Genomic DNA, 14315 nt, shown 5'->3' on the forward strand with positions numbered 1-14315 from the left:
GGGCCGCGGTGGGAGAACCGCAGAGCCGCCCAGCGGGGCGCGGCGGGGCGGGGCCGGCCCAGAGGAAGTGCGACTGCCGCGCGGCCTTCTGGGACCGGAAGTGCGGCGCACGCTGCGGTCGGCGGGTGAGGCGGCGGGCATGGCGGCGGCGCGGGGCCGCAAGCGGTGAGTGGGGTCTTGGCGGCCGGCCGCTGGCGCGCCGGTGTCCGAGGGGCGCTCGCGCCTTCCCGGGGCCCGGGTGGCGGGGTTCGGCGCACGCGCCGGCGGGGCCGTGACCGCGTCGTGCCCGCAGGCGGCTGGCGGAGCTGACCGTGGACGAGTTCTTGGCCTCGGGCTTTGACTCTGAGTCCGAGTCTGAGTCCGAAGGAACCCCGGACGCGGAGCCACGGGCGGGGCGCGGAGCCGGGCGGAGCCGGGACGGGCCGGGCGGGAGCCCTGCGGCCAGGTGAGCGAGCGTCTCCCGCGCGGCGTGTAAGCCCCCCTCGGCGTCGCGCTCGCCCCACGAGCGTGCCGGCTGCCCTGGGGTTTCGGGACCTCCGACCCTCCCCAGACCCTTAGCGTATCCGGTCGTGGTTCGACGTTTACTGCGCGCCTGCTCTGTGCTGAGTCTTTTCGGCGGGGTGCTCACGTCGGTGAGTGATACGAAGGCCGTTTTCTGGGCTGGGAGAGCTGCCTCGGCCGCGGATGAATCGCAGGGTGTGGTGTCTTAGAAAAGATAGGCGCTGGAGGCAGAAAGGAAAAACAGAAGGGGCTCGAGAACTAGTGGCACAGCTGATGGTCTCTGTTGTGTTCAGTGGAGTGGAGAAGGCGTTCTGGGGAGGTGATAAGTGAGCAAAGGCCTGAGGGAGTCGGTCACGCAGATGGGTGAGGAAGTGTTCTGATGTTTCAGGTGGTGGGAGCCAGCCTTATGCAGAGGTGAGTGTGGCTGTGGCAGGAGTGGTGGGGAGAGTAGCAGGAGGTGAACCCGGAGAGGTGATGACGGGGTCAGATCTTATAGGCTATAGGCCATTTGTGAGACATCCTAGTACAGCTGGGAGTTATGATGTTCTCTAGCAGTGAATTAAAGTCACGTGACACATAAGATGAAGGTCATTTGCGTTGCTGTGTTGAGAGTAGGTTGGCTGCAGCGATAGAGATAGGAAGAGACCACTATGGTGACTGAGAGAATGGAGCTGTGGTGCTGATTTGAGAGGAGGCGTGAGGGGTTTTGAAAGTGCTGCTGATGCCCATGACACATTGCATGCTGGGTTTGAGAGAGAGGTTCACTTTTCATCTGAGTGTTTGGAGGGGTGGAGTTACCAACAATAGAGCAGAGAGGAGGCAGACCTAGTTTGGGGTTCCCCACATTCAGTGTTGTGTGTGTTGGGTTTGGAATGCACACATTGAAAGGTGTTTAGAGAGGCTGTTGGATGTGTGAGTGGGGGAGAGAAAGATCTGCTGAAAACCTATCCCCTGGAAATCCCCTTGCCTTGCTTGTTGGTAGCAGTTGTGGAGGGAGCAGACTGAGCCCCATAGCTTCTCTGAGGAGGCCAGCTAGCTGGCGGCGTGAGGGACAGGAAACCTCACACCCCCTCACTTCCCGCTGGTTGTGCCTGTCCATCGGACTTGATGACCTTCACCTTCTCAGCCGGCGTCAAGGCTGTGCATCTGAGCACAAGGACCAGCTCTCTCGGCTGAAGGACAGAGACCCCGAGTTCTACAAGTTCCTGCAGGAGAATGACCAGAGCCTGCTGAACTTTAGCGATTCGGACAGCTCTGAGGACGAAGAGGAGCAGCTCCACTCCCTGCCAAATGTGCTGGAAGTGAGGCCTGAGCAGAGCTGGGCTGGGGCGGGGGGCACACTTGTGGTCTCTCCATCCTGCTCCACCGTGGTCCTCTGTGTGTCTGGTGCAGGAAGCAAGTGAAGAGGGAGACGAGGAGGGTGAGGATGGGTTCCGCAGAGGATCACAGGGGAAGAAGAGGGATTTTGCTCCTGTGACTCTTGCCATGGTTGAGAGATGGAAGCAGGCAGCAAAGGTGAGAAGTGGCATGGAGTGCGCAGTTGGACACACCTCTCCTTTAGGAGTCTACCCTTGCCTCATTTCAGTTACCTGGGGCTGTGCAGGTGGGAGGAGGCAGGTGGCAGGGTATCCTCTCTGAGCACTGGCACTGGAGTTTCCTTTAGAGCGAATGAATCTCACTTGGTTTTTCCTGCATGCTAGGAGGATCCAGGGCTTTAAGACTCCTTCAGTAACAGATTCTAGGGTCTCTGTTTGCTCCTTTTTTCTCAGTTTGTCTCTTGGGTTCCCTGCTCCCCCAAGTCTCTTGTGGGGAGGATGTGGCCTCTGTGCCTTTGCTGGTTAGTGGAGTCAGGGCCCTTCTTCTCAGATCTTGCAGTGGCTTCTTCAGGGAGAGGACAGAAAGGGAGAACTGCAGATACCACCTGGAGCTGGCTATTGTCCAGATCCAGAACCCTCAGCTCCTCCCCCATGGTTCCTGAGCTAGGCTCCCTGTCCTTCCAGGAGGATTCCAGACTTTGTGTTTTTGTTCCCAACACGTGGTGCAGTAACGCTGCCCCCACCTGTGCTCTGTGTCTGAGAATGTGGGCAAGGGGTGCCTTTTTCTCATAGAGCAGGTTCCTGGAGTCCTGGCTGCTCTCGCTCTGTCCAGCACAAGCAACTGCACCCCTAACATTCTGGGTCCTCTTGCCCCTTTAGCAGCACCTTACTCCAAAGTTGTTCCATGAAGTTGTGCAGGCGTTCCGAGCAGCTGTGGCCACCACCCAAGGAGACCAGGAACGTGCTGAGGCCAGCAAATTCCAGGTTACTGACAGTGCCGGTGAGCTTGGGTGAGGGGCCCTGGGATGCAGGCTCTCTGTTGCATTTTCTGTTGTGTGAATGCCATCTGTGGTCCCCTCACTGCAGTGTTCAACGCTCTCGTCACCTTCTGCATCAGAGATCTGTTGAGCTGCCTCCAGAAGCTGCTCTTGGAAAGAGCCCCAAAGGACAACAGCAGGTGAGAGGGAAGGTGAGGTGGCGGCATGGTCAGGGCCCTGTGCTGGGGAAGGCAGAGGCCTGGTGACCTGGCGGCCCCTCTAGACCCAGCCGCACAGAGGGATGTTGAGAGCAGAGCCAGGCTCTTTGTGGGGTCCTGGGAGAGGCTGGGCTCAGGGCTAGTTTGTTTCTGCAAAGGGAAATTCTCTGCCTAGAATGTCTCACGCCGGAGAGTGTGTGCTTGGCTTTGCTTCCCGGTTGTTCCAGGTCAGCATTCTCTCCATTTTCTTCCTCTTTGGATGACTAAGTCTTGTCCACTCTCTTTGCTCTTTGCTCTGTGGCTGGAATGTGTGTCTCTGGGTACAAGCCTTGTTGGTCTGGGTTTGAGAACTATACCTTCCACATCAGAGGTGGATTGAGCAGAGAAGGCCGTGGAAGGTCTTTAGAAGGGAGAGTAGAGCAGCAGAACTTTGGTAGAAGAGGGGCTGTATTGGGGCTGGGGGGCTGTGCAGCCACGTGGCCTGGAGGCAGTAAGGGCCTGGAGGGTCGCACCCAACCCACACCTTCCAAAGGAATAAAGGAGGCTTCAGGGAGGGGTCCTCCTGTGGGAGGTGGGAGTTCCTGGGCCTGGTGGTGGCGTCAGGGCTGCACTAATGGATCAGGGGGTGCAGCCCTGTCTGAAGCGGGCAGGGAAGCTGACAGATGGGTGAGAGTGCAGGGGACTGGCAGTGAGTCAGCGGGCAGCAGACGTGCGCAGGGTGAATGGAGCCGGTGCTGGCCAGGTGTGTGCTCTCGTGTGAAGGGGCTGCTGCACTGGGGACAGCAGTCGTCAGGAAGGGCGGTGGGCCTTGGGAGAGAGTGAACAGCTGCTGCTGGGGCGGGGTGAGCTGGCTGCAGGTGCCTAGCAGCTGGTGTCAGTAGATGGGCAGACTTTCCAGGGCCCCTGCCTTTGTCCTTTCGTGCACGTCAGCAGAGTTTGATGAGCACTGCTGTGTGCTGGGTTCTCTGAACCCTGGGGGCGACGCCCTCGAGAAACTTCCAGGCACATCAGCTGCTATCATCAGCTCTTGCAGTTTTTCAAGAGGTCAGAGTCTGGATTAAGTGGTGAAACTAAGTTGTAAGTTGGATGACTTGGTTTTTTTAAGAAAACCTCCTTGTGACGGTGGTTAGCAGTGCTGGTGTTAGACCTCGGGCTCTGTAGTGCCGACTGAGGAGTGTGGGTGCCTGATAGTATGGGTGCCTGACGTGGGACCAGGAGGAGGTTTATGTCTGAGGGAGGGAGCTGGAGGCGGGGAGTTCTCTGGGGGCTTTCCGGGAAGTGACCTGCCCTGGGCTCAGACAGGGAGGACAGTTGCTCTCGGTCCTCTGGCCAGGATGGATGGCCCGTGGGAGGGCCTGGTGCTGCTCCTCCTCAGGCGTTGATTTAGGCCACCCTTGAGAGGGTCTTGGGGCAACCCTCATGTCAATCCAACAGTAAGGCGCCCCTGAGTTTTTCGTGGGGAGAGATGGGGGGGTCTCCCCAGAGGGCCCATGTGCCCATGTGTCCTGGGCACTGCACGGATGGGACATGGCTCAGGACACACTCCTGCCTCCTTGCGGCCTCGTGTCCAAGCTGCAGGGGCTCACTGGATGGGGTGGGTGCGGTCTCTGCAGGGTGCTGCAGCCGTCCAGTAGCCCACTGTGGGGGAAGCTCCGCCTGGATGTCAAGGCTTACCTCAGCTCGGTCATACAGGTGCGGTTCTGAGGGGGAGGGCCATGTCCAGTAGTCCAGCCTTTCCTTGTATCCTGGATGTGAGTGGGTTTTGACCTCACTGAGCTCTCCTTCCTTAGCTGGTGGCCTGCGTGGCAGAGGCAACAGTGGCGGCAGCCGTCCTTCAGCATGTCAGCAGTGCTGTGCCCTACTACCTGACCTTCCCCAAGCAGTGCCGCGTGTTGCTCAAGGTGGGCAGCCCTCCCTGTGTTGGCATGATTGGGGTGCACATGGCCACCCCAAACATGTTCCCCTCCTAGCCAGAGTGGAGAGGGAAGGGGAGGCATCTGTGCCCGCCTTGCCCTCAGGACGGCACAGCTGGTCATGTGAGGACAAACTCCCTCGGGCAGACGTTTTCTGACGTTTTTGACAAGAGCCAGGATGAGATGCACGCTTGTCATCGTCACGTGACGTGCGCTGATGCACGCACCCATAATGACAGAGCACCGCCCTGCTGGGTGAGGTGTTCTGTCTGGCACTCTGGCTTCTCCCTGAGCGAGTTCTAAGTCTTGCCGCTCCCCCCCACCCCCCGAGGTGCTTTGGGAAGGGCTGCGCTCAGCAGTGACCACAGGAGCCTTGGGCTGGCTTGGGGAGACAGGGACGGGCAGTGACGGCTGCCTTCTGCAGAGGATGGTGGTCTTGTGGAGCACGGGCGAGGAGACGCTGCGAGTACTGGCCTTCCTTGTCCTCATCAGAGTCTGCCGGCACAAGAAGGACACCTTCCTGAGCCCCGTCCTCAAGGTAGGTGGGCTGGGGTCCCCTGCCTGTGGTGCCCCCAGGTCTGTGTCTGTCAGAGTCTGGGTTGAAAGTCTCAGCCCGAGGGCCAGCAGGCTGCTTTGTGGTCGGTGCCCCTTGCTGGCTCTGTGGCCCTGAGCAGTCCCAGGCCCTCGTCATGGTTCCTCCCTGAGAAGTGGGGGACAGTGACAGGGATGGGAGCCCTTGACCCCCCTGGGGCTCCATGGGGACTGCTCCACACAGCTCTCCCCTCCATGGGCGAGGACACTGGTTGTGGAGAGAGACAGGGACCCCGCTGCCTGGCCCCAAGCCTGGGGTGGCCTGCCCTGCACAGGGACCCTCTGGAACCCCCTGCATAGGCCTGGCATGCAGTAGGGGCTTCCCACCCCTCCCTCCCGGTTTCTCCAGGGTCTCCTTGACTGTTCCCGAAGTTATTTCTGTGGCAGCTCACCCTTCCCCTGGTACCCAGCCTTCCCTAAGAGATCCCTCTCCTCTGCACTGCAGACTGTGCCCAAGGTTGGGGGACACACATGTTGGGGCTGAGCAGCAGTGGGGGCCAAGGTGCTGGTACCACGCAGGGGGAGGGGGCTGCAGTAGACATGGCCGGGCTGAGGTACTTGCTGAGGCTGCGGCTCCGAGGGGAAGGCCCAGGTGTCTGGCGGTGGTGGTCTATAGGGCCCTGGGAGCTCAGGAGTGGTTCTGACTAGGGTCTTCCTGCAGCAAATGTACATCACATACGTGAGGAACTGCAAGTTCACCTCCCCCAGCGCTCTGCCCCTTATCAACTTCATGCAGCGGACTCTGACCGAGTTGTTTGCCCTGGACACCAGCGTTGCCTACCAGCATGCCTTCCTCTACATCCGCCAGCTTGCCATCCACCTGCGCAACGCAATGACCACGTGCAAGAAGGTGTGCAGTTGGGCTTGGGGGCAGTGAGCAGCCCAGGAGCCCCACCCGACCAAGGACCTGGGGCCTCCTGGAAGCCCCGTCTCTTGGGAAAGACAACTCAGCACTTTGGTGGGATCAGGGTCATTGCTGGTGGGGGCTGTGGGTGTAGGTGGAGGATGGGGGCAAATCAGAGGACCTTGAGGGGCTGGGGGGGGCGTGGGGGGCACAGTGCTGCTGCTGGCTGGGACCCTGTGCACACGGTGAGTGAGGCGGGCTGAGTCCTCCTGGGACCCCTGGCCTGATCTGTATGTGGACTCCACTTTGTGCCCAGGAGACATACCAGTCAGTGTACAACTGGCAATTTGTGCACTGCCTCTACCTGTGGTGTCGTGCCCTCAGCACCATCTGTCCCAGCGAAGCCCTCCAGCCATTGATCTACCCTCTCTCCCAGGTTGTCATCGGCTGCATCAAGTGAGCAGGGACGGGCGGGGCCACCTGAGGGCTAAAGGAGGTTGGGACCAGGATCCCACGGGGCTGTCCTGGGGTCAGGGTTAGGGGAGGCCAAAGTTACACAGGAAGCCTCCTGGAGGACCAGGAGGGTCTGGGCAGTGCCTCTGGTGTCTGGGGCCTCCAGGGTTTGGGGTCTGTGACTTGGCAGCATCTGAGGTGAGCAGGGACCTGGAGTGGGGCTGTCTGTGGCCCATGCCCAGCAGGGGGAACGCCCTGCGCTCGTGGGCAGCAGGCTTCTCGGTTGCCTGTGGTGTAAACTCTTCCCCAGCGCCTTGGTCCCAGGACGTGGCACATATACATTCTGGGGATGCTGGGTAGGGGGCCGTGTGCAGTGTGAAGGAATTGGGGTTCTTGGACAGAGTGGGTCTGGTGTGGTGTGCCACATTTTGGGTGTGAATGGTCAGCGTTGTCTCCAGGGGCAGAGAATGCAGGAGCCGCATGTGGTCAGGTTGCTGCCTCTGTTAGCCAGGAGGGGGCACCCCTGTCCTCCTGACGGGGGAACCCTGAAAGCTGGGAGCAAGGAGGAAAGAAGGGCTTGACCTAACAACCTTGCCACATTAAATTGAAATTAAGTTACAAGTTGTGAGGGGTGTTCCCTACCCCCAGTAACTGACGAGGAGGCAGGTCCTTCAGCCTGGGACTCCAGTTGGGGCCTTCGTCCTGCCCTGTTCTCTCAGAGGACTCTGATGGGGTGGGTGTGACCCCTGACACAAGTGACAGGGAGGTGCCCTGCTGAGCTTGGAGCCCTGTGGGTAAGGAGGGGTCTCTGAGGCTGGGGCTCTGCTGACTCCTGCCTTCCCGTGCCCCCAGGCTGGTCCCCACTGCCCGCTTCTATCCGCTCCGCATGCACTGTGTGCGCGCCCTGACTCTGCTCTCGGAGAGCACTGGCACCTTTATCCCGGTGCTGCCCTTCATCCTAGAGGTGAGCGGGGTGCATGCCGGGGTGGGTGTCCTGGAAGCACTTCCTGCTGCTCGTGGACCATCACCCCTTGACACAGGTTGACTCCTGAGTGCTGGCTCCTCATCTTTAGAGCACAGGTTTGGGGAGGGTGTTGCTCCGCTCAGCGCCTTGCTGCCTGCCCAAGCTGGTGGTGCATGTCAGTAGGTGAGAGAGGTGACAAGGATGAGGACAGCTGCCCTGCGGGGCCAGCCTGACAGTGGTAGGGCACAGACTTGAGTTGGTCTGGGTGTTTGCCCAAGATCAGAGTGAGCAGGAGAGCTGGGTCAGAAGCCTAGGTGTGATTCCAAAGCTGTTCTCTGCACCCCTGTTGTGTGTGTCTGTGTGTGTGTGTGTACGTGTGTACGTGTGTGCATCTGTGTGTCTGCACGTGCACGTAGCTCAGGTAGGGAAAGGCTGCCATCTAAGGCCCAGAAATCCACTGGGATTTCACGTCCCCCATTAGAGGGGCTTTAGCCCCCCGACCCTGAACTGCCTAGGGCAGTGTCCCAGCTGACCAGGGCTGAGGTCTGCCCCTTTACCAAGCAGAGGAGGGAGGGGAGACCCAGGGTGTTCCAGCTCTGATTACCTGAGGCAGGGACACTGCAGTTTCATGCTCTTACAAACGTCCTTTGGAGACACATCCACTCCCCCGTCGTGTCCTCCGACCCAGGTTTGTGGCCCTTGGCTTGGTGCCCCAATCCCACCCTGCCAGCAGTTCCTGGCATCTGTCTGTCCTCTCTGCCTATGGTCTCTCAAGGTATCTTGCCCTTTCTTCCTTCATTTTTGTGTGGCCCTCATCCTGAGCCATGCCTTGGCTTGCTGCAGCTGCACCCCACATATCCCTCTCACCCAGGGGTGCAGGTCTCTCCTCTCTGGAGAAAACAAACCACAGAGGTGGAAGCAAAGCTCTCTGCCTCCGGGAGTCCCTGCCCTTCCCTCTCTGGGTAAGAAAGGGGTTCAGAGCTGCCCTGTGTGGGGTCAGGCCCCCTCGCCACTCCTGGGCTGAGCCAGGCAGGAGAGAGGGCAGTGTCCTCTTGGGAAGCGCTTCTTTGTTGCCTCCATCATGGCTGTTTGTCATCTGGAGCTGGCTGAGCTCAGCTGTGAAGCATCCTCCCCACTCTGCTGGGCCTTCCCTGTTAGGCCTCCCCAGTGTCGGCCACCCATCCACCTCAGGGATGCACCCTGGATCACCCCTGTGTGTAAGTGGTGGGGAGGGGTCCCCTGGCTGAGAGGCCAGACACGGCTCTGGCTCTGCTCCCCCTGGCAGCCCGCAGCCTTCGGACCTAGGGGACAACTCCCGAGTGGCCAAGGCTGATGTGCGCAGCCTGTGGTCTCTCCAGAGAATGCAGGAGCGGGAGCTGCCCAGGCCGTCACCTGAGACCCTGTGTCCCTTGGTCTGTTAGCCCCAGAGGTGTAGTCTTGGGGTTGGACCAGGCCGTGGGGACACGACCCTGGGTGAGGATGTTGCAGTGATGGTGGCCCTGTATAGGAAGGATCCCTTGTTTCCAGACACTGGTCCTTAGGGCTTCCTGACCCAGTTTTAGGAGAAGAGGGGATCAGTAGCAGTGCGTGTGTGTGCTCTCTTGGTTCTCCCCTTATTGACCAGGGCCCAACTTTGGGACCAAGGGACTTTCTTGGGTGCCAGAGCTCTGGAAGGCAAGCAGACTTACTTGAGGGGTGGGATCTCTGGGGCTGCGGCATTGGCACTGCATCTGGCTGCTTGCCCCTGGTCTCAAGATGGGTCTCCAAGGATCCATGGATGGGGTGTGGGGTGCAGTGGGGTGAGGGGTACAGTGGGGCAGGGGGTACAGTAGGATGTGGGGTGCAGTGGGGCATGGCCTACAGCCGGGCGCAGTGGTGGCGGCTGGGCTGACAGTCATGGCCTTGGGGGCAGGTTTTCCAGCAGGTTGACTTCAACAGGAGGCCAGGGCGCATGAGCTCCAAGCCCATCAACTTCGCCGTGATCCTGAAACTGTCCAAGCTTAACCTGCAGGAGAAGGCATACCGGGTGAGGCTGGCTTCCAAGCTTACTGGGAAGGGACTGAAGGGAATGGCCTGAGTGGGATCATGGGCAGGGTCAGAGGGCACTGAGATCAGCATGCTGGGTGACTTGAGGCAGATGAGCATGCACAGGAAGGGGGCTCACCACCCTCTGGAGTTTAAGCATGGACTGGGTCTCCCAGGGCCTCCTTGGTCCCAGCCCTGGTGAGCCTGAGTGTGGCTTCTGGGGAGGTTGTGGCTCACATCCTCTTGGCCCCACCCGTGAGAGCGAGTGTACGTGTCAGAGAGGTGTCTGAGCTCCCCTCCCCTGCTAGTGCCCTGATGCTGCCCCACTTGCTGCCTCAGGATGGCCTGGTGGAACAGCTATACGACCTCACGCTGGAGTACCTGCACAGCCAGGCCCACAGCATCGCGTTTCCCGAGCTGGCGCTGCCCGCCATCCTGCAGGTACGTGCCACTGCCCGGCTCCCCATCCCTGCCCAGATCCCTTGGTGGTGTCTTCCAATGGGTTCAGCTCCCCATTTACACAGGCCAGAGGGAGGCAGCTTTGTCACAGCCACACAGGGCCCACAGCAGAGCCTGGCCAGCATAGGGGTTCTGTGTTGCCACCATCAGGAAGCTAGATCCCTGGGGCCAAGGTATAGGGGGTACGAGCATAGTAGGGTGGAGCCTGAGATGTGGGGCTGTCCTGGGCAACTCAACAAGGACTCCAGGACCTGCCAGGCCCTCCCGAGGCCTGCTACAGCCTGGGGACCAGACCAGCCATGAGGTCTTTCCTGGGGGGAGTCGGGACTGAGCAGGCTCGTCCCGGGCCTCCATCCCTGGATTGGGCTGGTCTCCTGCCTGCATGCTTCCCCAGGTGGTCCTGGGTGTGGGTGGGAGGTAGGGCAGGCTCCCAGTGGCAGGAAACCCTGGCACCCCCACCCCCAGACCTCACCTCACCTTTCTTTCAAGTGGTATGGGGGTCTTTTCTCTCAGGAGTCTGTTCTGGGCCCCTGAGGGGGGTCGATTTGCTTTCAGCCTGGATGTTTCCCATCTCAGGCAGGCCTGTGTCTCTCATGGGTGGAGCGCAGGGGTGGGCACCACCTGGCTCTGTCGGGCCCTAGTGGGCCGATCAGCCCCACCAGTTAGGCCTGCCTGGTGAAGGGGTGGGTGGGGTGCTGCTCACACCTGTGTTGCACCTGGCTCAGAGGCCTGTCCAGCAGGTGCATGTGTGTGCACGTGCAAGGCTCTGTTTCTGGGCTTAGAGTCCTAGGGATCATGGTCTGAGACAGGTGTCAGCAAATTTTTTTGGTAAAGAGCCAAATGGTGAATATCTTAAGCTTTGCAGTCACATAGTTTCTCTCACAACTCCTTTAGTTTCCTGTCGAAATACGAAAAGACCCCTAGAAATAGGTAAACGAATGAGCACGGCTATGTCAATACAGCTTTATTTACAGAGACAGGCAACCAGAGGAGTTTGGCCCGGGGAGTAGATCCGTGCTGCTCTACTGCCGCTGCCCCTGTTCCTCCGCCTGGCCCATGGGGCGAGCCCTCCCTAGGCATGCACCCTGTGTCAGCTCTCCAAGGGCTGGTCATAGAGGCCCTACAGCGCTCCCCCGCCCCCGTCCCCCAGCCCCAGCCTGTGGACTTGGCTCTGAGCCCGTGGACCCATGACCCTGACCTCCCTGTGGTCACCTGGGTTTCCCAGGCCTGCGCTGATCCTGGGGTGCAGAGCAGCCCTGTGCCTGGAGCTAGGTGGAGCCCCCTTCCTTCTGCAGCTGAAGTCCTTTCTCCGGGAGTGCAAAGTGGCCAACTACTGCCGGCAGGTGCGCCAGCTGCTTGAGAAGGTGCAGGAGAACGTAGAGTTCATCCACAGCCAGCGCCAGAGGGTCTCCTTTGGTGTGTCTGAACAGCACGCAGCGGTCAGTTGGGAGCTGGTGTCTGGGCCCTGGGAGGCAGCACTGCCTGAAGGCACCCATCAGTGTGCGTGTGGGGTTTGGGGGTTTGCGCAGGGTGGGGTGTGACCTGAGTTTGCACACAGGATGCCTGGGAGAAGCAGACCCGTGAGGAGGGAACACCACTCACCAAGTACTACAGCCAGTGGCGGAAGCTGAGGGACCGAGAGATCCAGCTGGAGATCAGCGGAAAAGAGCGGGTATGGCTGCGGGAGGTTGGGGCGTGGGCATGACTGGTTGGCTTGCTCTGAGACTCAGACCTCGCCCCCTGCTCTGCCTTCAAGATTTGGGCAGGGAAGAGGGCTGTTGGGGAGGGTCCAGTCCCAGAGACGATGGCAGCAGGGGTGGCTGGGGCTGTCCCCAGCTGCAGCCTGTCCTGGTGCTACCTCTGCTCTGAGGAGCAGATGTTGTGCAGAACTGGGTGGAATCAGGGGCTTCTCCCATGACCCCCAGGAGGAGAGGCCCGAGGGCTGTGCTGGGGCGCAGAGGCTGCTTCCCCTCCTCAGGCCTGAGGGCTGGGGGCTTCCGGGGAGCGAGTGGCTAGACTGACCTTGTTGCCCAGGCCAGCCTGTGGACACCAGGAGGGCAGGTGGGAAGGGGCAGGAAGCCTAGGTCTGGCCAGTGCTTTCGGGATAGCATGACCCGAGGAGACAGCTTCGTGCTGAGTAGCATGCTTGTGACTTTCTGCATCCCTGTCATGGTATCTTTATGGGTCAGTTGTCCGTCCTAGGAGTGATGGCTAAAGATTCAGGAATAGAAAGGTGGCGGTCTGCAGCTGGGCCTCCAGCCAGTGGCTGTGGCGGCACTTAGTGGCCAGTGTGTGGCTGGCAGGGCGGCCATCCAGGAATCCCACCCAGTGGTACTGACCAAGAGTCAGCTAGAGAAAGGGGCCAAGCTGGGCCCTTGCATGGGGCGTGCTAAGAGGCGAGGCCTAAAGTAGGGGAATGGGGTGTTAGTCTGGGTGGAGCCTGTCTTGGGGAAGATGAATGAGGGAAGAGACGCGACTGCAGTCAGGCCCAGTCAGGCCCGGCTGTAGGGTGGGCCTTGAGGTGGAAGGTGGGCCCTCAGGGCTGCCTGCCCACCCTCACCTGCTCTGGGTCTGGGTCCTTCCAGTTGGAAGACTTGAACTTCCCAGAGATAAAGCGGCGGAAGGTGGGGGACAGGAAGGATGAGGACAGGGAAGAATTCAAGGATCTCTTTGACCTGGACAGTGATGAGGACGATGATACTACGGACTTCTCAGAGAGAGGTGGGGGCCTGCACGTCAGCTGTCCTGTCTGCTGGGCTCCTGTCATGAGCTCCGTCTAACCCTTCCCCTGCCACCTTGCTTGCTTTGGGGGTTGGATTTCCTTTGGGTCCTGGAATGGGAGCCTTGTCTTCCCCACTTCTTTTGGGGCAGTTTTGAACTCTCTCTCCTTGTACAAAGGAGGCTTGAGGGGCGGGTGGGTGCAGGGCTGTGAGCCTGGCTCACTGTCCTGCCTTAGCTGCCCCCACTGTGCATTTGCTGGTGGGCCTGCTCCCATGGGCTCTTCTTGGTCCCCAGGGACGCCTGGGTCCCCAAGACCTCGGCAGAGGGTAGAGGAGGAGGAGGAGGAGGAGGATGGCAGCAGGAGTGGTCCAGAGGAAGCCAGTGACTCAGAGGGTGAGTGGTTCCTGGAGGTGCGGGGGCTCTGAGCCCATGTGTCCGAGAGCCTAAGGCTGTCTTGGGCTCGGGTGGGTGGGCAGGACCATCAGGAGGATGGCTCTGAGCCAGGTCCACTCCCCTCCCTGGGGATGCCAGGCCAGCTGCTCCACTCCCCCTGGCTCTGGCAGGCAGCAATAGTGGCACCAATAAATTAATTAGTGCTGTGATTAATTAGTGATGAGTAACCTCCAAGGCTGGCTTCTTCCTGATAAAGCAGGATTTATGTAGCCTCCGTCTTTCCCTGCAGATGGAGGCCCAGACGCAGAGGCGGGGCTGGACCCCAGGGAGCTGTGGCAACTGGCCCAGGGGCCGGAGGACGAGCTGCAGGATCTCCTGCTCTCCGAGGAGGACTGAGGGCCACCTGGGGCTGCTGTGCAGTGTCCCCGCCTTGCGGGCAGTCAGCATGCAGCTTCCTGGCTGGGCTGGCTGGCACTGAGCCCAGAAGCCCTGAGGTCACCGAGTATGCAGGGGGGAAGGGCAGCTGTTGGTGGACGGGGCTTTATTCTTACAACATGAAAGACCATAACATACCGAGCCCTGTGTGGATCTCTGGAGTGGCCTCCGTAGGGTTGGAAGCCTGTACTGTAGAGCTTGCCTTCCACTGTACCCCAGAGCTGCTGGTGGGGTACTGTTGCCAACCCTGTGGGGGACCTGGTGACCCCTTGCCTGAAGTCAGGACACGGAAAACCTCACAGAGCAGTCCCAATGCCAGAGGGAGCCAGCAGGCCTGGCCAGGGCATGACGTGCTGCCTCTGCCTCCTTTGTCTTTGGTTTGTCTGCAGCTGCCCAGGATGCAGAGCTCCTGTGCCCAGGCTCGGGTGCCTAGGCAGTCGGTACTGGGCTCTACAGTCACCCCCAGAAAGCCTTTGGAAAGTCATTTCTTTCAAGTTGCAAGTTT

General features: G+C 60.2%; 1 protein-coding gene across 4 annotated transcripts; it reads left to right on the forward strand.

The window, feature by feature from the left end:
* The first annotated feature begins 9 nt into the window (after window positions 1–9).
* On the forward strand, window positions 10–13951 carry NOC2L (NOC2 like nucleolar associated transcriptional repressor). Of its 4 annotated transcripts, none has more exons than XM_014863217.3 (19): window positions 10–165; window positions 293–445; window positions 1628–1802; window positions 1894–2016; window positions 2697–2817; window positions 2904–2994; window positions 4626–4704; window positions 4803–4913; window positions 5350–5463; window positions 6178–6366; window positions 6677–6816; window positions 7666–7777; window positions 9690–9803; window positions 10142–10243; window positions 11557–11700; window positions 11820–11933; window positions 12847–12982; window positions 13277–13375; window positions 13665–13951. In XM_014863217.3, the coding sequence occupies exons 1-19, from the start codon at window positions 140–142 to the stop codon at window positions 13769–13771; spliced, it is 2250 nt and encodes a 749-aa protein (XP_014718703.3). In that variant the 5' UTR covers window positions 10–139; the 3' UTR covers window positions 13772–13951. The 4 variants fall into 4 exon arrangements, with proteins under 4 accessions (XP_014718703.3, XP_014718704.3, XP_070367478.1 ...); XM_014863218.3 differs by having other exon boundaries at window positions 2700–2817; XM_070511377.1 differs by lacking the exons at window positions 6677–6816; window positions 7666–7777.
* The last annotated feature ends 364 nt before the right edge of the window (window positions 13952–14315 follow it).

The sequence above is a fragment of the Equus asinus genome, chromosome 5 (assembly GCF_041296235.1).
Source record: "Equus asinus isolate D_3611 breed Donkey chromosome 5, EquAss-T2T_v2, whole genome shotgun sequence".
NCBI classification, from domain to species: domain Eukaryota; kingdom Metazoa; phylum Chordata; class Mammalia; order Perissodactyla; family Equidae; genus Equus; species Equus asinus.

What these genes read in the sequence shown, in the direction of transcription:
- NOC2L (XM_014863217.3), top strand. Translation starts at nt 140, where the DNA reads ATGGCGGCGGCGCGGGGCCGCAAGCG. An exon ending in GCGGCGCGGGGCCGCAAGCG is followed by an intron (nt 166 to 292) that starts GTGAGTGGGGTC and finishes TCGTGCCCGCAG; the next exon opens with GCGGCTGGCGGAGCTGACCG. An exon ending in ACCTCAGCTCGGTCATACAG is followed by an intron (nt 4,705 to 4,802) that starts GTGCGGTTCTGA and finishes CTCCTTCCTTAG; the next exon opens with CTGGTGGCCTGCGTGGCAGA.